General features: G+C 38.7%; 2 protein-coding genes across 2 annotated transcripts in view; both read right to left on the minus strand.

The window, feature by feature from the left end:
- Nucleotides 1-1,252: 1,252 nt before the first annotated feature.
- On the minus strand, nt 1,253-2,191 carry LOC124968526 (olfactory receptor 7D4-like). The gene has a single exon (XM_047531072.1). It carries the CDS (start codon nt 2,189-2,191, stop codon nt 1,253-1,255), a length of 939 nt encoding a protein of 312 aa, XP_047387028.1.
- Nucleotides 2,192-12,173: 9,982 nt separating this feature from the next.
- Nucleotides 12,174-24,397, minus strand: part of LOC124968072 (olfactory receptor 18-like) — a 35,756-nt gene continuing 23,532 nt past the window's right edge. The window contains exon 4 of the mRNA XM_047530444.1: nt 12,174-13,119. Within this exon, the coding sequence (XP_047386400.1) occupies nt 12,174-13,119 (946 nt within the window). The remainder of the gene's footprint in view (nt 13,120-24,397) is intronic.

Below are 24,397 nucleotides of genomic sequence, written 5' to 3' on the forward strand. Positions count from 1 at the left end.
ATTACAGATTTCATGTCTGATCAGGGTCCCTTTCACAGATGGTATCTTCTTACTGTGCCCTTACATGGTGGAAAAGGCAAGACAATTCCCTTGGGGACTCTTTTATAAGGGAATCATGAGGGCACCACTCATACTCTAATAACTTCCCAATGATTCAGCTTTCTACTACCATCACATTGGTGATAAGGCTTCATCATATGAATTGGTAGGTGGATAAATCTTAAGACCACAGCAGACCATTTCAATTAACATCTACTAGCAAGACAGTAATTATCTCTCAAATGGAAAACTTTTAGGACTAAAATTCCAGTGGTCATTATGGGTTAATAATCACAAGCTTTTGCTGTAATTTATAGTCTGAGCTCCCCTCGGGGCTTTCATACAGATTCTGTGCATACCAGTAGTCCAGATTTCTTACCTGACACTAATTAGTAGTCTTTTTTTTTTCCTCTTGGGGAGTGAACCTAGGGATGTTCTAACACTAAGCTACATCCCCATTCCTTTTTCATTTTTTATTGAGAGACAGGGTCTCACTAAGTTTTCCAGGCAGGCCTCAAGCTTGCAACCCTCCTGCCTCAGCCTCCTGAGTAGCTGGGATTACAGGTATGCACCACCATGCCCAGAGTAGTAATCTGTTTTTGTTCACTAGGTATTATATGCCTGAACATGGACTTAAGCTCTATAAGGGTAAGAATTTTTTTCACTGCTATACCCTTAGCACCTAGAACACGCTGGTACACTAAATATTGCCAAATGAATCAATTTGATAAGAACTAACAATCGTTGATAAAAATGAACTATTTAATGTTCAATCCAAGAGTTTCTAAGTTGATTCTTGAATAGCTGTATAGATCGGCAGGAATGCAAACATCAAGCTGAAACGCGGTGATGTAAAAGAAGGGAGGTGGGGAATGCAGCTGAGGGCAATTCAGTGATCACCATGAAAGTCTCAAAGTACTCACAGGGAAATCTTGATCAAAGACACAGAAACAGAGTGGGCGAGGAGCAAAATCCTTTATGATTTAGAGGCAGAATTTCTTTTTTTTTTATTTTTTACAGACTGCATTTTGATTCATTGTACACAAATGGGATACAACTTTTCATTTCGATGGTTGTGCATGATGTAGATTCACACCATTCCTGTAATCATACATGTACACAGGGTGATGATGTCTCATTCTACCATTTTTCATACCCGCCCTCCCTCTGCTGGTACTTTTGCCAGCTCAAAAGCCCAAGACCAGTGTTCTCGTCACTGCACATAGAATGTTCTGCCAAGAAGTTTCTTCAGGGCACTCTTAATGTCTGTGTTCCTCAAGCTGTAGATGAAGGGGTTCAGCATGGGGGTGACCACAGTATATATTACTGAGGTCACCATGCCCTTCCAGGAAGATGATGATGCATCAGAACTGAGGTACACACCAAGACCTGTCCCATAGAATAAAGAAACCACAGATAGATGAGACCCACAGGTAGAAAAAGCTTTATATTTTCCATATGTTGATGGGATTCTCAGGATGGAAGAGACAATCTGGGTATAGGAGAAGAGGATCCCTGAAAAGGGAACAAAACCAAGAAGGCCAGTCACTATGTAGAGTACTATGTGATTGACCAGTGTGTCTGAACAGGCTAGTGTGAGGGCCTGAGCAAGTTCACAGTAAAAGTGTTGAATTTCCCAACTGGTACAGAAGGACAGACGCAGCATCAACAGACTCTGGATCAGAGAATATGACAGGCTGATAAACCAGGATGTAACAACCAGCAGGCCACACAGATGGGAGTTCATGATGACTGGATAGTGTAGGGGGTGACAGATGGCCACAAACCGGTCATAAGCCATCACAGTGAGAAGGAACGTATCCATGCCTCCAAAAACCATAAAAAAGTACATCTGGGTGATGCAGCCTGCATAGCTGATGGATTTGCTCTGTGTCTGGATGTTCACCAGCATCTTTGGGATGGTTGTAGAGATGAAACCAATGTCAGCAAAGGACAGGTTGAAGAGAAAGAAGTACATGGGTGTATGAAGATGGGAATCAGAGACAATGGCTAAGATGATGAACAAGTTCCCAAGCATGGTGACTATAAACATGGATAGGAACAATCCAAATAGCATCAGTTGATGCTCTGAGTCTTGGGAAAATCCCAGGAGTAAAAATTCTAAAGCATTTGTTTGATTTCCTGGTCCCATGTTGTTGACACATCAGCTAAACAATTAAAGAGAAAGAACATGAAATAGACAGCAGACAGGCTCTACACTATCTTGCTTCTTTATTTCCTGAGGTAAAAAATTGGGCATACTATTCTTAATATTACAGAACTTATGAAACCTACATTTTGTCATTCATCATAGGCAACATTTCATGATATTGACCAATCCATGTCCATTGGCCTCTGGGATACTCACCCAGTTTCTTTATCTTAGAATCAATAACTACAGAGAGTTAGGAGGGATTTTAGATCTTAGGGTTAAAATGATCCACACTTGCTCCAATACATATGGGGCCCAGTGACCTAAAGAAAATTCTGAGTCATCTTCCTTGTATGTAGCAGGACTGGGATTCAGAGGAGGGATCATATGACTTTGTTTGAACAGTGAGAAAATTTGAGCGGAGGGGAAATATTTGAACAAAATACTGCAGGATGAGTAGGAGTTCACTTTCTGAGGGAAAGGAAGAAGGAAGAGGAGGCTAAGAGAAAGGAAGGGAGGGAGGAAAAGAGGGAGGGAAGGAGGGAGAAAGAGAAAATGTTTTCAACAAATAATAAACCATGTTGACAAATGCATAGTACATAGTGTACTTGTGACCATCAACATTCTACAGAAACAAGTGCTTTCTGAATATTTGTCACATGATATTACATAGGTGATCTTCACCTATAATAAATCAATGGATTGGTCAAATGGTCAAGGGAAAACATAATTATCAAGGTTTAAACCATTGCAATGCCATGAAAAAAGACACAAAAAGGTTACAAAGGGAAGTGGGGTTTTTTGGTTTTGATTTTTGGTTTGGTTTTTTCATTTTGGTTTCTGGAGTTTTGGAATGGGTAGTTGTTATTGTTTGGGGTTTTTTATTGTTTTTGTTCTGTCTTGTTTTGTTTGCTTGTATCAGGGATCAAACACAGGGCCTCACACACGCTAACACTGAGCTACAACCCTGGCCCTTTTTATTTTTATTTTGAGACAAGTTCTCAATAAGTTGACCAGGCTGCCTCAAACTTGTGATTCTCCTGCCTCATAGTCTCCTCACCACTTCACAGCCTCACACCACCACACCCAGCACAGAGAGAATTTTTAGTAATATCATTTGATGTTCAGAGGAAAATTGCACCAGAATATATACACAGGAACCTGAAAGGAAGGGGGTCAGATACAGCACTCACATCTAAAGCAATGCTTAGAATAGCACTCTAAATGCCCACTTACCTTCTTTTCTTTTCCCTCCAGGTCTGAAGTTCCAGCACCTCTAGGCAGAGGAATGCTAGGCCCTATATTCTGGAAAAGAATAAAATAAAATCATTAAATTATTTTTAGTGTTCTCTTTTGCCTCATTTTAAATATAGTCATCTCTCAGTATCTGAAAGACATTAGTTCCAAGACCTCCATGCATACCAAAATCTAAGATGCTCAAGTCCCTTATAAAAATGGTATGGTATTCACATATAACATATGAGATCCCTTGTATTCTTTAAATTACTTCTAGATTACTTGTAAAATTACTTATAACATTCTGTATAAATAGTTGCTATACTGTATTGTTTAAAGAATGATGACCAAAAAAATATACACTTTCGGTACAGATGAAATTTTTTTCAATCGTATTCTATCTGTGATTGGTGGAATCCACAGACACAGAACCCATGTACACCCAAATGTTGCATCTTATATCAATAATGGATTCACTCTGTTCCTGGATGTTCAACCAGGATGTTTGAAAATGCAATTCTATACTTCACCCAATGACAAGGCAGAAATACTGCCATTAGCTATCATCACTGCCAGTCTTCTAAGCTATAGCAGACCAAAGCAGAGAGTACCTCTGGAGTGACTTTTTTTAAACAGTCCACATCATAAGTAGTTGTTTAACTATGAGTGAGCAGCATTGTTCTGACACTTTAGGAACAGTGTGCAACCATTCGGCTGGGTTCTACTCAGTAGATAGTAAATCGTCAAGACTTATCTTTAAGCTACAGAATTTCATAAAAGTTCACTTCATCACCAAAAAGTGTGACTTTCAGACTTTCAGGCATTCTGATTTATTTTATTGAACAGACTAGGAAGGAGCATGTAGGTGTTACTGGAGTGCACTGTGCTTGTTAATGTCATCAACTGCTTTGGAGAAAAGGAAAATGATATTGTTTCCTACTACATCTATTGCAAGGACTCCTTACCTGGCAGTCAGCCTCACTTTCAATTCCCCACACAGACTCCTAACCAATATTTCTAAAATGAAAAACTGGTCATTTCATTTCCATGCCTGAAATTTTTAGATGTCTTTCTGATGCTGTTCAGGATGATACAACAAAATACCTCAGTATCACAACTGGGTGTTAATAAACAACAGAAATTTATTTCTTCTCACTGTTCTGATGACTGGAAGTTTACCATCAAAGCACTGATAAACTCAGTGTCTGATGGGAACCCATTTTTTGGTTCATAGATGGTACCATCTTGGTGTGTCCTTACATGGCGGAAGAGGGTGAAAGCTCCTTTGGGCCTATTCTTTATGGACACTGATCCCATTCATGAAGCTTCACCCTCAAGACCTAATTAGCTCCCAAGAGGTCCCACTTCCTAACACTGTGGCTTTGAGGGTTAGGATTTCAACACATGAATTTCTTTCAGACTAGTTACTTTCTGAAAATATCTGGATTTCCTGATCTATCATGGATCTACTCTGACCCTACAGCCTCATTTCTCAGCACTTCTCAACTGCTACTCTAAATTCTGAACATACTGAAAAGCTTTCCTTTGTCAAAATGGGACAGATTCTCTTATATAGCCACAATTTTCAAAAGCTCCTCCCTCTTAATTCCTTCCTGTTTTTCTATACTTGGCAGGGTTCTCCCCTGTTTAGGCTATTCCCAATCCCATCCATCCTCAATTCCAACTGATTTCTTGACATAGAGGATAACTCATATTGTTTGGGGCTAAATTAATGAATGGATTAGCAAACAATTTTTTTCCATTTCTGTAACTCATCTAATATAACCTGGGTGTCTGTTACTCCAAAATCTTCAGTGGCCTTTACCCTCAAGAGAGTTAATATACAGAGATGTGATAAAAGGAATCAGTTTTTCAAAGGAGGAAATGGAAAGAGAAGAGGAATATGTTTTCACTCATTAAATAACCAGGCCCTCATCCCAAGTTAGTACATCCCAACTTCCAACAGTGTAACTCATCCTTTTTTGCCTTTCTACTTACTCTTTCACCAGGAATCCTTTCCCATGGAAGCACCAGCAACTTCCTCTCCACAGGCTTTATCTGTGTCAACTACATACATGTCCCTGGGTTTTTCTCCTCTTTTACAATGAAAACAAAAGGTGGAAGTATAAATAGAGGGAAAAAAATAGAGGAATCACACATTTATATGAAATTCACAAAGGATTAATTGTCCCAACAGTTGTTCTGGTGGGATTATAGAGAAGGAGAGTCATCATTTCCATTCCCCTCTTGGAAGTTCCTCAGTGTTTATATTTGTCCTTTCACTTGGCATGTGCTATAGCTGAATACTTTCTATCTCTGAGTGAGGAAACCCTCTCTCTGTGTTCTCTCCTCAAACATCACTTTCCCAAAGACAGCAATAAAGGCAAATGGATGATGACATTCCCTCCTCTGTGTGGTTACAGGAGCTTCAGAACATAGAGAGGGAAAGAGCAGTATTGGGAAAATGCCCCACCTCTCCTCCCCAGTGCTAAGGCAAGCATTGCCCCATCCATACAGGCACCTATGAGAACATCCTGGTGTGATTTCAGTCTTCTACAAGAAATTAATGAGCACCAGAGAGGAGAGTACTCCAAAATATTCTTGTGACCTCTGCTGATCTGAGGAATGGTTAATGAGAGGGTTGACCTCTGAAGCTGGAATCTACTTTCAGCTGTGTATTATATCCCCTGAGAAAAAGATATGTAGTCTACAAACATTCAGGTTTTACAAAGTGCTTTGATGAAAACAAGTAGATTCTTCTCCCTGAAGTATGTCTGCTAATAACCATGGGTACAGGTGAAGTGGGGAAGAAAGACAGGTCTGTCAGGAGAAACAGGGGTGTCCCCAAGCAAGGGACAGTGACAGCAGAATTCAGAAAGGCTTGTTTCTAGGCTAAGGAAGAATGGAAACTTTAGAGTTTTGGGGTCAGACAACAAGAGAAAAGGAGTAGAAAAGACCAAGACTTTACTATAAAGCACCTACAACTCTATCAATACCCTGAGGCATTCATTTGTAAAACTCAGACCAGTAACTATATCACTGAATTGTGTGGTCCACAGCAATTCTGTGATGTCAGAGTGCCCTGGAGGCCAACAAGGACTAGCCCTCCCCAAAACCTCCTCAGCTGTCCACCCAAATAATATATAATTACAGTAAAACTTCACTACACAAAGGCAACTTTAAGCAACTAGTCTAGTCATTCTACTTTCCAACCAAATATCTTGGAGAGTTCCCTCTCCATGAATATCATCTGTTTTCCCTCAACACTTACTAGGCTATGAAGGCTTGGCAGCATGGACCCACCACGGGACCAACTTCCTTGAACAGTGTTCTCTGATGAAGACAGAAGATTTGTCCACTGAAAGAGCAGAGAGACAGAGCCAGGTATATGGTATGGAGCCTGGTTGATTTTTTCAGGAGAAGGCATAAATGTCTTGAGCCTGGCACTTAAAGGCCTTGGTGACTATAAGCTGATGAGTTACAAGTTGCACTCTGGGGGTTATATCCCCATTGAAGTTTATTAAATAAGTTGATCAATGGTCTGTTCCTTCCTTGATCAGTTTGGCTCCTTAAGAGCAGGAATACACAGGAAGAAGTCTCTAACTCATCAATTCCTTATTCCAGAGAGACTAACTGTGGGTCCATCAGGATTCCTCTCTCCTGTGTTCTTCTCCTCTGGGAAGAGTCACTAGTCTTACTAGATTACCTCTTGGTAACAAATGTCACTGTTTTCTGACTTAATGGTTTCCTAATCAGGCAGATGATTGAGTAGCAAAGGGTCCCAGGATTCACTAGGGTAGGGATTCTCAAAAGTTGGCCTGCACCAGGATAACCATGAGGACTTGCTTAAATGCAAAAGTGCTGAGACCCACTCACCACCAGTTTCTGTCTCAGTAGGTCTAACTTTGAATCTGATGATTTGCATCTTGGGCAAGTTTCAATTTTTATATCCCCAAAACATTCTTTTGAGATACACTGCCCCAGGATTTAGGTTTCTCAAAAGTATCTCCTGGGACTTTGCTAATATAAAACATCCCACTCTATCCAAGACTTACCTTGTCAATATCTTCAGGGAAAGATCTCAGAATCTACTTTTTTTAAATATTACCAGTGTTTTCCACACTTCTTATTAATTATATTGTGGTAAAATAGAAATAACAAAACATGCCATTGTAACGAGTTTTCAGTGCACAGTTCAGTGGCACCATGTGCATTCACATGCTGTGCAGCAGCAACACTATTTCCCAGGCTTTTGATCTCCTAAATATAACTTCTATTTCTATCAAATAATAACTCACCATGCTCCTCCACCTCCAGCCCCTGGCAACTACTATGGCTCTTTCTGTGTCTATGACTTCCCTCTTCTGGGTTTCTCCATCCAAAAGATTAATACACAGAGGTGGTCTTTTTATTGCCTGAAGGTCATTCATCATGTGATGGGTAATCAGGAAAAGAGCAAAGTTCTTAAAAGAACAAATGGAATCTTTAGACATATGATGAACATATATCATCTCTAATTTTCATATACGGTATTATCTAACCTCAGTTTTTGGGAGCAATATCAAATTGAAATCACAGAAGGAATCTACCCATCATGATTTCAATTTGGTATTACAGTTTGAGGGATCTACCCATCAGGATTGCAATTTGATATTACATCTTTTGCTACTGACCCAGCATTCTAAATTTTCTCAATATTCAATTTCTCCCTTCCCAACTAACCTCTAAACACATGCCATTTGGTCATCTGTTCTCCCAAAATTACTCTCTGCCATTTGCCCACACAAATACATAGCATCCTTTCTTGTGTATTCATTTTAGTTGGGTATAGATTTGAGTTTTCCTCATGTCAGTTAATGACAAACCAATCTCTCTATCCTCAGAACACATATCTCAAGTGGGCTGCATGGTTAGGGTTGTATATAACCTCTAATTATCAGAGAAATACAAATCGAAAGCCATACACCATAATTCTCATAAATTCCACTTTATCAACTATATAAATACTTATCATAGGTGAAGAACACATTTATTGAAGACTTCAAGAACTACAAATATGAACACGTATAATGCAAGTATATTCCACAGTTACACGAGTCTTTCTAATTAAGCAGAAGTGAGAATTCACTGGGACACTGGTTGACTTCAGGCACAGAATAGCTATGACTTAGACTGAATAATGGGTGGGGGGACTCTAGAGGTAGTCAAAGAGAAACCAGATAGATTCTTCTGACTACATGTAGAAAAATGAAACTGGACACTTATCTCACCCCATATACAAAAATCTCCTCAAAATGAATTAAAAGATTTAATCATAAAATCTGAAACTATAAAGCTACTACAAGAAAACCAGAGAAGAAAAACCCCTTGACACTGGTCTTGGAAAACAGTTTTGTTTGTTTTTGGTATTGGGGATTGAACCCAGGGGCACTTAACCCCTAAGCCACATCCCAGCCCTTTTTATTTTTTATTTTGAGATAGGGTCTTGCTAAACTGCTGAGTCTGGCTTTGAACTCACTATCTACTTGCCTCAGACTCCAGAGTTGCTGGGATTACAGGTATGTGACACTGCACCCCATGGAAGATGTTTTTGGGGTATTAGCCTAAAGTACAAGCAAATGGGATCACATCTAACTAAAAACAATCTGCACAGCAAAGAAAATATTTATCTGATAAGAAGTTAAGATACAAAATACATAAAGAACACAACTCAATAGCAAAAAAATAAATAACTCAATTAAAAGTAGACAAAGGGCCTGAACAGACATTTCTCAAAAGAAGACACAAAATGGCAAACAGGAATATGAAAAATATTCAACAGCTCTAATTATCAAACAATTGCAAATCAAAACCCCAATGAGATATCAGCTCACATCTTTTATGCTGATTATTAATAAAAAGTCAAAATATAACAAATGTTGGCAGGATATGGAGAAGAGGAACCCTTGTACATGGCCAGTGGGAAAGTAAACTAGTATACCCATTATGGAGTGCCACATGGAGGTTCCTCAAAAAATAAATAGAGCCATGTGATTTAGCAATTCCTTTTGAGTATATATCCCAAGAAATAAAATATTGTACTTTCATACTAACTTCAGTATTATTCACAATAGCCAACATATTGAAGCAACATGTCTGCTGACACACATGAATGGATAAAGAAAGTGAGATACACACAATAGCCAAAGTGTGAAAGAACCCAAGTATCCATTGGCAGGTGAATCAATAAACAAAAGGTAGTATATACATACAAGGGAATTTTATTTAGCCTTGAAAGTCTGGAAATTCTGACACATGCTACAATATGGGTGAACCTTAAAGACTTTACAATGAGTAAAATTATCCAGTCACAAAAGGACAAATATTGTATGACTCCACTCATGTGATATCTCTAGAGTAGTCAAATTCATAGAGACAGGAAATGAAGTGGTCATTGTCAGGGGACTGGAGTAGGTAGAAATGGGTAATTATGTTGAATAGATACAGAATTTCACATGGGGAAGATGTAAAAAGTTCTGGAGATAGTGGTGATGGTTGCACAACATTGTGAAAGAATTTAATGCCACTGAATTATGTACTTGAAATGGCTAAAACAGTTATTTATTGTGTTGTATACCATAATTATAAATTAATAAGGCAACAATACCTTGGTAAATTCCAAGACTTTTTAATAATCACTTACTTTTGTTTCAGAGTGGATCAGATACCAAAGTGTCTCATTGCAGTTCATTATAGCCAGTGAACCAGAACTCTAATTTACCCATTTTTAATGAGAAATATCTCTTCTCACTGGCTGGCATGACTTCTTCCTCCATAAATGGCATTCCCTTCTCTGATATCAAAGTTACTGATGAGTGAAGTTGGTAGATGACTAAGCTTAGTAACAAAAAGACAAAAATAAATTAGTTGTTGGTCAAGATCAGATAACAACCTCAGAAACTATGTATTCATCAACATCCCTAAAAGCAAGATGAATACCCCTATCATAGATGCAGACCAAACATCAAAGACAGATTTTGCCAACAGAAGAGGTACAGAAGCAGGGTTTAAAAGTGAAGTCCTAAAGACACTGTTACTAATGAAAGAAAAGGGCTTCCATTTGCAAGGATACGATGATAAATGTAGGGCAAGGTAATGATATTTTATTAACCAGCACAGATGACCAGATATATGTTGGAGGAGGAGAATACAGGTGAATAAACAATATAAATATAAATAAATAATATAAATAATGCTTTAACATATTATTTACCTATATTAGAAATATTGGGTAAAAATCGCATTTTCTGTTACTAAGTGGAGCTTTTTTAACAATCTGCCCTCTTGTAGACTCAGATCACTTTAAGGTCTTCAGTATACCTGTAATCCTGGCAGCTCAGGAGACTGAGGCAGGAGAATTGAGAGTTCAAAGCCAGTCTCAGCAACTCAGTGAGAGTGTAAGTAAAATAATAAAAAGGGATGGGAATGTTGCTCAGTGGTTAAGCATGCCTGGGCACAAAAAAAAAATTCTCAGTACCAAAAAAAATATATCTTCAGTACATTCTCACTAGTAAAAGACTCAAACACACTAATCATCTTTGAACTAATCATAGGGTTAGATCTGTAGTTCTCAAACTTAATGGTACATTAGAACCAACCTAGATGACATAAAAATCTTCATGCTAAGGCCACACCACAGTCACCACAGACCTCAACAGGAAGACACTATGTACTAGTGGTTTTTCTGTTGCTGTAACAAAACACCTGAGCAAGGAACAGTGACACACACCTACAATCCCAATGACTCCAGAGGCTGAGGCAGGAGAATCACAAATTTGAGGCCACCCTCAGCAACTTAGTGAGACCTTGTCTCAAAACAAAAAATAAAAAATAACTGGGGATGTAGGTTGGTAGTAAAGCACCCCTGTGTTCAATCTCCAACATAAAAAATTAATACCTGAGGCTGGGCACTTTATAAAGCAGAGGTTTATGTAGCTTAGTTATAGAGGCAGAAAGTTCAAATAGCATGACAACAGCTCTGTTGAGAGCTTCCCTTGACCATGTCATGTCTTAGCAGATGGCATCAGAAACACACAGAAAGGGAAAGATCACATGGTGAGCAGGATCCCAGAGCAGGGAAGGGCCAGCCTTGTTCTTTATAACAAACTACTCTCATGAGAACTAACTCATTCCTTGAGACCAGCATTAATCCCTTGCAAGAACACGCCCCAATAACATATTTACTTTCTAGTGTGCCACTGCTCAAAGGTTCCATCACCTCCTACATCACTCTGGGGACCAAGCTACCAACACATGAAGCTTTGGGGCACTATATCCAAACCACAGCACCCAGGCTAAGGACCAGTTACATTTATCCTTACACATAACATGCCTAAATATATCTAAAAAGTATAAAAGTAGTATAGAAAAGAGACATGAATTCTGGAAAGGAATGAGGATTGAAATGATTTGTAAAACATGTGTACATTTCTCCAAGATGCTTGAGTCATAGATGAAAATAAAAAAGGTGCTACAGATGTTACAGAATTCAGTTATGCAGTTGACTCTAATGCAGATAGGATCCCACAATACTCCATCAATACCATTACAGATCTATCAAAAGAAGCAATGTTCAGATATGAGATACTGAGAAAATAGAAAAGCATGAGAGCTACAAAAACTATAGAAGCAGAGTTGGGGGTTCCACATGTTTGGTTTCACTGGCTTATCCAATACAAACACCAAAAGAGATGGCCAGGTGTCAACATTATGCTCTTCTTCTGAGAAACCTCTTTATGGACCTCTTGATGTCCCTGTTCCTCAGGCTGTATATGAAGGGGTTGAGCAAAGGAATGACTGTAGTGTACATCACTGAGGCCACTACACCCTTCCTGGGGGAATGTGAGACAGCTGAACTGAGGTACACCCCAAGACCTGTCCCATAAAATAAGCAAACTACTGACAGATGAGAGCCACAGGTGGAGAAAGCTTTGAATTTCCCACCTGTTGATGGGACTTTCAGAATGGAGGAAACAATTTGAGTGTAAGAGTAAAGGATCCCTGAGACTGGAATACCACCAAAGATGGCACCGAATATATAGATGAATATGTTGTAGGTGGGAATTTCAAAACATGCAAGGTTTAATAACTGAGAAGGGTCACAGAAGAAGTGAGGTATTTCCACATTCAAGAAGAAGGTCAGTTGTGACACCATCCAGCAGTGCACTTGGGAGTCCAAAATGCTGATGAAAAGAGACACCAAAACCAGCAAGAAACAAAGGTGGGGATTCATGATGACTGAGTAGTGCAGCGGGTGACAGATGGCCACAAACCGGTCATAGGCCATCACAGTCAGAAGCAGACTATCCAAACATCCAAAAAGAATAAGAATGGACATCTGTGTCAGACAGCCCACATAGGAGATAACTCTGCGGTGAATCTGAATGTCTACAATCATCTTCGGGATGGTGGTGGAGGTAAAACAGATGTCAGCCAAGGACAGGTTGGAGAGGAAGAAGTACATGGGGGTGTGGAGGTGGGAGTCAGAGCTGACAGCCAGGATGATGAGCAGGTTCCCAAGTACTGTGACCAGGTACATGGACAGGAACAATCCAAAGAGGACGGGCTGCATTTGTGAATCCTCTGAGAAGCCCAGAAGGAGGAATTCTGATACAAGTGTTAAATTTTGTGGTTCCACATAGCTGAGACACTTTCTGGAAAAGAGAAAGGTTGGAATAAGTGAAACAAGCAGACAGGCACTCAGTCTCGTGTCTAGTTTGGATTTGGATTTGGATTTGACAGGTGGGGAGCATTCTATTTGAGGTCATATTTATCATAGCAAACCCATTCCCTCAGAACTTTTTATTCATTGGTTTCTTTGATATTTACTCATTTCTCTTTTTTTGAGGGGGTATCTTTTTAATTGTTATTTTTATTGGTGCATTATAATTAGTCATAATTGTGGGATTCATTATGTCATATTTGTACATGCACACAACATAACCTAATCAATCTCTATCTATCCATTTCTGTTCATAACTTCTTTAGAGACACTGAGCTGAAATATGTTAGAGGAGCAAGTAGATTTAGAGTTAATAAATTCATGAACACTGTAAAATGTCATAATCCCTTTACTTGAAAGAAATTCAGAGGTTGGTGAATCTGAAAATTTTTTACTACATTCAGTCTTCTATACAAGATAGAGGATACTCTTGGTATTAATGTAAACTAATGAGAATACACACATGACCATACAATAGAAAGGCCTGCTTTTAAAGGTATTCAGAAAGGAGAATTTTGAGAACTCAGGAATAAAGAGAAGGAAAAACAATGTGTAGAACATGAGACTCCATCAGACTTTCAGAACAGTCAAAGTCCAACTCAGGACTAAGACAAGTCACATAGGTAGGCCAGTCTGGTTAGAAATATTTCATCCTCAAACTGTCTGGAGACTTCTCTTGTCCACCTGAGACTTCATCTTTATTACACCAAGAGGTCCCCTGGGAAATGTCCTTAGCATTATGAGAGAGTCCTTTGAAATGCAGTCATTAAACGTTTTAAGCAAAGAACAAACAAAAAGACAATTCACGACTTTCTGGAGGTGAACAACAGAACTGAGATGCTGGTCTGTTTAAAGGTGATTTCTGCCAGAAAGACACCGATTACAGAAGCATGAAATGCCACGATGTGGATCACAGGCTACCAGGAAGTCAGATATATGGCGATAGCCAGAGTGTCTTTTGTCACAGCACAATGAAGGTGAAGGCCAATGGCTCACCTGCCAGCTAAGGTGAGAGGCCAATGCCTTGTTGTTCTATGCATTATTATAAAGCTCAGAGAGCAAAACTGCCCAAGATGCCCAATAGGCTATTCAGCATCAAGATTATAGTACTGCTGGGCACAGTGGCACACACCTGTAATCCCAGTGACTCAGGAGACTGAGGCAGGAGAATCACAAGTTCAAAACCAGCCTCAGCAACTTAGCAAGGTCCTAAGCAACTTAGAAAGACCCTGTCTCAAAAAATAAAAAGGGTTGGGGATGTGGCTCTGTAGTTAAGCACTTCTGGGTTCAATTCCTGGTACCAGGGGAAAAAAATTATAGTACAGACCCAAGTAAAGAAAACCCTACCAAGCTTATTTGATTAGTTGGGATGCCCAAAAATGCAACAAAAGAAGAGATTCTGAATGCCTTTTGGACCACTGATATGCCTGTAAATAGGGTTGCAGCTGAAGGGGTATGACACAGGTTATAGCTATGGCTGTGTCTACATGGAACTTTCACTCTTGGAAGATGCCACTGGATGCATGGAGGCCAACCAGGGAAATCTAATGATCCATGACAAAGAGGTCACCCTCAAGTATGTACCAAGCCTGGATTTTTGGCACTGAAAACAATGTAAGGCAAGCACTGGTGAGCAGTGATTATGTGCATTCTGCCAGTGCACAAGGGAAGAGACCAAGCAAGAATTAATAATCTACCCTCAGCCTCAGAAAACATTCACATTAGCACCATTGGAAAAACAACCCAACCAGCTCCCAAGACCAGCTGATAAGGATCCTGAATTCAGGAAATGAGAAAAAGGGACAATAATTATGCTTGGGACATCAAAGGAGAGAAACACAAAGGTATCTGCCTCTTCCTCAAAGGGAAGGGTCACTTTCCAAAGAGACTAAGAGAAGGTGCCATTGTCTAGGGAGACACAACAGAAGGAAGAGAGCAAAACAATCGCACTAAAAACATCTATCAACCCACTCCACCTGGAGAGATCACAGGAGTGCCAGGGCCCTACCTCTCCCTTACTACTGCCAATGGCTATATATCATCAAGAACGGAGCCGTCTCATTGACCTCTTTATGGCTTTACAGACTTCAACTCCTCTGCAGAAGCTCTTTGTGTAATAAATTTAAAACCAAAGGGAGTCCCAAAGCTACATCTGAAATCCAGTCTTCTCAAAACTTAATTACAAACTTTTCACGTCCATCCTGTTAACACAAATTACAAATCGCCCTCACCTAGTTCCCTGATGACAAACCAGGTCTTCATTTTCCCTGGCAGTTAATAATGTGATTTACTCTGAGAAAAATGAAAATGAGGAATATATAAATAATAATTTTTTTAAAACATGTACAGTTTCTTCAGCTATGAGGATACAAATTGAACCAACTAATAGGATTATTGTAAGAAATTAAATAATTAAGTGCTTGGACCAGTCATTTCCATTACTGATTTGCCATTATAATTGCCTGTGGATCTTGTTAAATCAGAATTTCCACATTTTTATCTACTGGTGATTCTAATATATAGCCAGGGTTGAGAACCTTTATCTTAGAATATTACCAGACACTTTAAAATGTTCCATTAATGTTACTTATTATTAATGTCACTAATATATACTTGTCATATTAAAAATATGAATGTTCAGTATTACTTGCTCCAGAGTTTGCATTTTTAGAGCTCTTAAATATAAACAATAAAATTTCCATTTTCTGGCTATCCCTTGGTGATCCCACTCCCCTACACACCTGCCCCCACAAGCAACCAACTATCATGAACTTGGTGGAAATATCTTCCTGCCAGTGTTTCCATGGGTTAAGATTGATTTTGTTCTCAGCCTTCCTGAGAACTTCCTGAGCTGAAGAGTATTGTCCTATACGTTGTCTCTGAAGTGTTCCCATTAAAACATTGTTTTAAATACATACAATTACTTATCAATTGGTAACTTTCCAAGAAACAGAAAAATTTTTAAGTCTTTCTGTAATGTACAAACATCTAGTTCAAATGGTTTAGGTGATGCATAGTATTACTAGAAGAAGATATTTCATTTTTTTTCTATTCTATTATGACTTTGCTATGCAAATTCTTTTACCTGTCCATATCACACTAAGTGAGAATATCTATAAGAAAGAGAGAGGCCGGGTGTAGTGGTACATGCCTGTAATCCCAGCAGTTTAGGAGGCTGAGGCAGGAGGATTGAGAGTTCAAAGTCAGCCTCAGCAACTTGGCAAGGCTCTAAGCAACTCAGCAAGACCCTGTCTTTGAATAAAATGCGAAAAAAAAAAAATGAGGGGCTGGGGATGTGGCTCAGTGGTTAAGTGAAGTGCCCCTGGGTTCAATCCTGGTACCAAAAAGAGGGGTGGGGGGCATAGGTATATATAAAGTATAATCGTTTGCACAATAAAAGCCAATACACAAGAAATTATATTATTAGTTGCCAACATTTTCTCCCAACAAAAATCAGACACAAAAATCAGAACTACCTGTTCTTACAGATGAAATATAAAATCAGGAACATCCATAAAATCTGTGTCTAGTGATGGTCATTTCATATCTCACTAATACATTGAGATAGTACGTGGAAATTTCAGATTTCCAAAGTAGGCTGGAAAAAATTACTATTCATAGGAAACTCTACAAAATACAATATTGATCCCAGAAAGATCCCTATGATTCACTTTGCCTTTCCCTTAATTCAAAGTCAACTCCATGAAGTCACAAGAGAGGAAATCAATTATTCTGCCTCCATTTACTCATTTAAAACAAAGCAGTAAGCTTTTTAAAAAATATTCATTAATTCTAGTGGAAGGAATAGATCCTTGGGGTAAGAGTCAAGAGACAAAGGTCCTAGTTCCACATCTCTCACATACTTAAAGAGAATGTATATGAAGATGACATTCCCTACCTAGAATTGGGAAAAATAATGGCCCCAGAAGGTTGGCAATATGGCAATCAGTAGATATTCGGTCATGATATATAAATCAGAATTGAATTACGATTGCAGTACTAGGTTTAAGTCTCAGGAAATATTTGATGTGCTTTATTTAATTATATGGCAGAGAAGTCAAAGCCTTTTTTTTTTTTTAATCACACAGAACTTGAGCATGGAATGACTAGAATTCCTGCATGTGAAATTCAAAAAGATGTCCCAGGCTGGGGCTGTAGCTCAGTTTCAGAGCGCTTGCGTAGCACATGTGAGGCACTGGGTTTGATACTTAGCACCACATAAAAAGAAATAAAATAAGGGCATTCTGTCCATCTACAACTCCAAAAAAATTTTTTTTAAAGATGTCTCAGTCCATTTTTAAACTGTTCAGTTTTAAAATAGTGGTTTTTTTTTTAAACCCTCTCTTTTTTGGTCCTTTAAAAGTTTCATTATTTAAAAATGTCTGCAATTTATTTAAAACTGAATTGAGGCTAAATTAGAGCATTTAATGAGAAAACTAACGGTTCATAAAAATCCCAAGCCACAGAAAGAGCAGCCCTCCTCGTCTCTAGGACAACCCTGACAGCAGTGAGGCAAAAAACATTGCTTATGATCCTGAGAATTAGGATGGGCCCATTCAGCACTTAACAGACATTTGGTTTTGTCTTTTCGTTGCCTACTCTGTGCCAAGCATGATACAGGCTCTGGGAAATCAGAAATGAATAAAACCAAATCATTTATCTCCAAACATTCATTGCCTACTTGTATAAGGTGAAAAAAACATAAAATATTCTGTCAGGAATCTAAGGAAACTCATAACTTCAGGTCATAGGATGGTCCCTATAAAATGTTCTGTCAGGAATCTAAGGAAACTCATAACTTCAGGTCATAGGATGGTCTCATAAAATGGTATGAAACTATCCTGTTAGTAATAATACCTAAGATTTACTTTGCTCTTTCTATATGCATCCATCATACATTTAATGGCCAAAGTAGTTTCCATTTTCTGTTTAATCCTTTTAACAATACAGTAGCATTAATTAGAGATCAACTCAGATATCCAGGTTTAGAGATACTAAAAACTTGCTGCAGATCACATAAGATAAAAAATAAGACACAAATTTAATGTATATGATTGCATGACCAATGTGATTCTATAATATGTACAATAAGAAAAATGAGAAATTACACTCCGTTTATGTATGATCAAAATGTATAAATGCATTCTACTGTCATGTACAACTAATTAGAACAAATTAAAAATTTAATAAAAATGAAACAAAACAAATTTTAAAATTAACTTAAAAGTGTTGGTCTAGAAGTCTATGAACTAAACTTTTTTACTATTTCCCTACACCTTAGAAAGTTTAATACAAAGGTATAGAGATCTTAACCAAAGGTACATCTGAAATACATATTTTAACTGATTTCAGTTTTCTGACTAGGAATGAAACCCAACACCCTGATTTAATGTCTCCTTTTAGGAGCAAGAACCAGACAAAGCTGACCTGAACTACCATGTTCTGACCCTCCTGTGACCCCCTATCTTGATCCCAGACCCCATCGTATTGTCAGTGTAACAAGGGGTACCCACTGGTCTCTTCTGGGGTCAACCAGAAGTTCCTCCCAAAGGGAAGAGCACAGTGAGCAGGTGTCTCTGCCTTGACTGACCTGAGAAGGGAAGGCTGGCTGGGATGTCAGAAGAGATGGAGCCTCGATTCAAAACTGTATTCACCCACATTTCATCCTATGACCTGGTACAAATTACATTTAAATCCCATGCTCCTTTCTTCATCTTTTTTAAAAAATATTTTGGTTTAGTTGTAGGTGGACACATTACCTTTATTTTATTTTTTCTTTTATGTGGTGCTAAGGATCAAACCCAGGGCCTTATGCATGCTAGGTGAGTGCTCTACCACTGAGCCACAATCCCAGTCCCTTTCTTCATCTTTAAAATGATAATAATGTGCGTTCCTCTTTCATGGGGGCAGGTAGGCAGTTACTATGCAGATGAAATGAAGACCTTTCAGCTCCAGCCTGGCACTGAGGGAGTCTTCAGTGGATGTTCATATTATGGTTACTGTTCTCATCCTCCTCCTTATCCTCATCATCACCATCATGACCATGTTGGAGTGCTTAAGGATGTTTAAAGGGAATTACCTCCTGCTGTCATGAGAAGACACCTACAGAAGCTAGACCAGTGTGGGAGGGAAACAAAACTCATGAAAGAGAGTTCTAAGACCACCATCAGAACCCAGAACATAAAATTCATAGACCTCCAAGTTCGAACTTGCATTGGAGAATCCCTTCTTCCAACTACTCCAACTACCCATTTGTCCTGAGTTTGAAGAACCACTGTCCAACAGTCCCTGCTGCACTCAGCCTCTCCCACAGCACTCACTTGACAGGGCTGCCTCTATGCTGGGGCATGACCAAGGATGCTGATCCACTGCTTCTCTTCTGTTCAAAAAGCAAGGGAAGCCAAGGCTCTGTGCTCAGGAAGGCAGGAAAGCAATCCAGGCTGGAGCTTCCTGATGAAAATTTTGAATTTTGGAGGAGTCACAGATATGGAACTCATAGGACTGGGACCAGGAGTCAGAGAGCAGAGAGGTTGATGATTTACAGTTGTGCAGCCTTGAGAGCACAACGCACAGAGATCACTATTAGCCACATTGGTCCATGTGCTCCATTCCCTGAAGACATCACAGTCTTGTGGAAACCACAAGAGAAAAGTCAGTGTCCTTGGACTAGCACAATGACTTCTGGGACCTATTCTTCCCAGAGGGGAAGTTGACTTGGCCTCCTGTGGTCACGTGTTCAAAAGACTCTTCCCATAAAGATTAGACTGTTTCCAGCTTAGAATTCAATTTGGTTTCAAGTCACTGAAATTGCATTTATAATGAAATAATATCAGGAATATTGGCCTCTGTATTAACATTTCCTATGCTAGAACCTGAAAATATTTCCATATTTTAACATGTTTGTATCTTCAAGAAAAGCTGCAAATTTTTAACATAAACCCTTCTCATTTCTTGTGGAATTTATCCCTTGACAATATTTATTGCCAACTTGAATGACATCATTGTTTTCATTTAAGCTAATTAATTTATACTGACATATAAAAAGTTAAAACACATATTTATGTCACCTACCACTGTTGTTTATTCTGAGAGATGGAAAGACCTCCCATGTTCATGAATAGGCAGAATTAATATTGTTAAAAATGGTCACATTACCAAAAGTGATCTATGCAATTAAATTCAATGCAATCCTTTCAAAATACCAATGACATTCTCCATTGAACTAGAAAAAAGGGGCTGGGGATATAGCTCAGTTGGTAGGGTGCTTGCCTTGCAAGCACAAGGCCCTGGGTTCAATCCCCAGCACCGCAAAAAAAAGAAAAAAAAAAAAGAAAAGAATGAACTAGAAAAAAGTTCTAAAATTCATACATAAAAGTAAAAGGCCAGAATAGTCAAAGCAATCCTTAGCAAAAAGAACAATGCTAGAAGCATCACAATATCTGATTTTAAATTATACTATAGAACTATTATAACAAAAACATGTACTGGCATAAGAAAAGACATGAAGACCAATGAAATGGAACAGAATCAAACCAATATGTATACAATCATCTTATCCTTAACAAATGCACCAAAAACATACATTTAAAGACAGCCTCTTGGGGACCCAATGAGAATCAAATAGATTGGCAGCACCCAACCAAAGAGGATGAATGTTTAGCTGTTCAAATGTGAACCAACAATGTACAGGTATACAAGTTTTTAAAGTAGGGAATTTATCAAGCTGCTATTCTCCAGATTAAACTTGTCTGTAATGAAGCACTCACTCCCAGATGACTTTACAACCTGCTCTTCCCCAACCAGACTTCTACCTTGGATCCCTCAATTGACCCAATTTGAAAAGGGAACTCCAAACTGTTTGCCCCTCGCTGCCCACTTTCAGCTTCAAAGCAGCCAGAACGATTGGCGCCCCCTTTCCTCACAGCAGTAAGGAGTTCCTAAAGCAAAGGGAGGGAATGAAGCCAGAATTGGGGACAGGCAGTTAGTGTAGAAATAGGGGATCTGTTCAAATCAAGGAAATGAAGGCCATGAAAGCCATCTGTCTCTGGAAGTTGGACTAGCTTTTGTTAAGGACCATGTAAGCACAGTCCAACTGATGGTGCTAAGGCAACAATACGAGAGAATACCAGCCCCTGAGGATGAATATGCATGATGCCCGAATGAGCATGATTCCTCATTACAAACAACTGAAGGGGGGAATGTTGAGAACAAGGTGACATCTGTGCAGCCATGTTGTATGAACAAGCCATTTTGGGAACTGGCCCATAAACCCCACCCCAGGAAAGGGCACGTAGGTGCTACCCTCAAGAGCCAATACAGGACAAACAGGATGTACTGGGCCCCCGGGGTTCATCAAGGCTGTTAAGAGATATCTGTCCGAGAAATGGGCAGCTGCCTGGGAACCTTATCTATCAAGGACAAGGGGGCCTAGCCCCGACTCATCTCCTGCAAAGTTCACCCCTTCCCTCCTCCCTTCTTCCTCCAGGACCATTCAGTTCTGGTGGGACCCAATGAGAATCAAATAGACTGGTGGGACCCAACCAAAGAGGACAAATGTTTAGCTGTTCAAATGTTAACCAATAATATACAGGTCTTTGTGTGTGAATGCTTGAAAATCTCTTAAATAGAGTGCTTTCTCACCCCTCGGGGCTGTTCCCCTCAGCCATTGTAGTGGTCTGAGAGGCTGGTTGCAGTCCAAGCTCAAGCTTGCAATAAAACCTCATTGTGTTTCTTGAAAAAAAAAAAAAAGAACAAACAAACAAATAAAGACAGCCTCTTGGGGGCTGGGGATATAGCACAGTGAGTAGAGTGCTTGCCTTGCAAGCATCAAGGCCCTGGGTTCAATCCCCAGCACCGCAAAAAAAAAAAAAAAAAAAAGACAGTCTTTAAACAGAAAATGGGAAACCTGTATATCAATATGCAGAAGATTAAAACAAGATTCCCAACTCTCACCTTGCACAAAAGTCAACTCAAAATGGATCAATTACCTAAGAGACCAGAAACTTTGAACCTGCCAGAAGAAAACATAGGGTCTACACTCCAACAAATAGGAACAGGCAATGACTTTCACACTAGGACCCCTAAAACACAGGAAATAATACTGAGAATTAATAAATAGGATGACATCAAATTAAAAAAAAAAAAAAAAACTTCTGTACAGCAAAGGAAACGAGCATGAAGAGGTAACCTACAGAATGGGATAAGATCTTTTCATGCTACTCTTCAGAGGATTAATATCCAGAATATGCAAAGAATTAAAAAAAAACTTAACACTAAAATAAAAAAATCAACCCAGTCAATAAATGGGCAAATAAACAGAAATTTCTCAAAAGAAGAAAAACAAATGGCCAACAAATACATGAAAAAAAATGTTCAACATCCCTAGCAATTAGAGAAATGCAAATCAAAACTACATCGAGATTTCATCTCACTCCAGTTAGAAATATCAGTCATCAAGAATACAAACTATAGGGCTGGGGAGATAGCTCAGTCGGTAGAGTGCTTGCCTTGCAAGCACAAGGCCCTGGGTTCGATCCCCAGTACTGCAAAAAAAAAAAAAGAATACAAACTATAATAAATGCTGGTGAGAATTTGGGGCAAAAGTAACACACACTGTTGGTGGGATTGTAAATTAGTACGACTATGAAGCTCAGTATGGAAATTCCTCAGAAGACTAGGTCTAGAACCACCATAACCTAGCTATACCACTGTTTGGTATTTATCCAAATGAATTAATGTATGGCATACCATACAAATACATGTAAACATTTTATGAGTATGCATGCAATGCTATTTGCAATTCAGAATAGTCAAGTTGGAGAACCAGCATAGGTGTCCATCAACAGATGAATGGATAAAGAAAATTTGGTATGTGTGTGTGTATATATTTGAGAGAAAGAGAAGAGAGAAATCTCTCCACTTGTGAATGCCTAGCACATGACAAATGTTTAACAAATATTCGCTATCATAAATTACTATTTAGAACTGTATTTTGTGTGGTGAATTTAACTTGAGAAGAGAACAGTCTGGAACTTCTGACACATACTATGAAGAGAGCCTCACTGGAAGAAAAGTTAATGGAGGTGGATGCAGAGTCAAATCACTCAGATAGAACTTATTCACCTACCTTTTTTAGCAAGAGAATCCAGACTGAAGCTTAATTACACCCAAGGACTTTTTAGGAATCAAACCAATAAATTCACTTTATAGAAAAAACATTAAGGGTGAAGAGACTAGACAAAGACTGGAAAAAGTTATCTGATATGCATATATATATGTATTTTTACATATGTATACATGGCATGTCTATATATATATATGGGTATGTGTATATATCTATAAGGATATGTATGTATCAAGATACAAAGATACATATAACACATACATAGAATAAAGACAAATACCCAGAAGGAAAGCCTTCAATTTTAAAAAAAAAGGGAGGACAATAAATGGGTGAATGGTTTCAAAAGGAGCCTTCATAAAGATATCCAAATAACCAATATGCACACAGAAAAGTACTCAAAATCATGACATACCAGGAAAATGCATATTAAAACAAACAAACAATATCACCACACACTGTGCTAAAAGGGTAAAGTTACAAAGTGTGGGCCAGGTATGTGGAACTGCCAAGACTTACATGCATTGTTTGGGATTATTGGTGGAATCAACATTTTAATTTTTTTTCACAGTTGTAGATGGACAGCATGCCTTTATTTTATTTGCTTATTTTTGTATGCAGTGCTAAGGATTGAACACAGTGCCTCACATGTGCAAGGCAAGCACCCTGCCACTGAGTCACAGTCACAGTCCCTGGAACAAATATTTTTCTTAATTTTTTTTAGTTGTAGATGGACACAATACATACATTCATTCATTCATTCATTCATGATGCTGAGGATCAAACCCAGTGCTTCACACATAATAGGCAAGCATTCTACCACTGAGCTACAACCCCAGCACCCAGAACCAACATTTTTGAAAAACTAAAGTACTTAGCAAAACTACACTGAAGTCTACCCTATCATTCAGTAATTGCATTCCCCAACAGAGCACATATCAAGAGAAATAAGTGTGTAAGTCTACCAAGAGACCAACTAAATGACAAAACAGACATTGTGTTGCGTGAAAGAAGCCAAACACATAATTGTACATATTATAGTTCAACATTTATTTGAAAAGGAAGAACAAGCAAACCAAATCAAGTGTAA

This window comes from Sciurus carolinensis, chromosome 17 (genome assembly GCF_902686445.1).
Source record: "Sciurus carolinensis chromosome 17, mSciCar1.2, whole genome shotgun sequence".
In the NCBI taxonomy this organism is placed as follows: Eukaryota; Metazoa; Chordata; class Mammalia; order Rodentia; family Sciuridae; genus Sciurus; species Sciurus carolinensis.

Bases quoted from the DNA above. Each gene is read 5' to 3' on its own strand.
- LOC124968526 (XM_047531072.1), bottom strand. From the start codon at position 2,191: ATGGGACCAGGAAATCAAACAAATGCTTTAGAATTTTTACTCCTGGGA.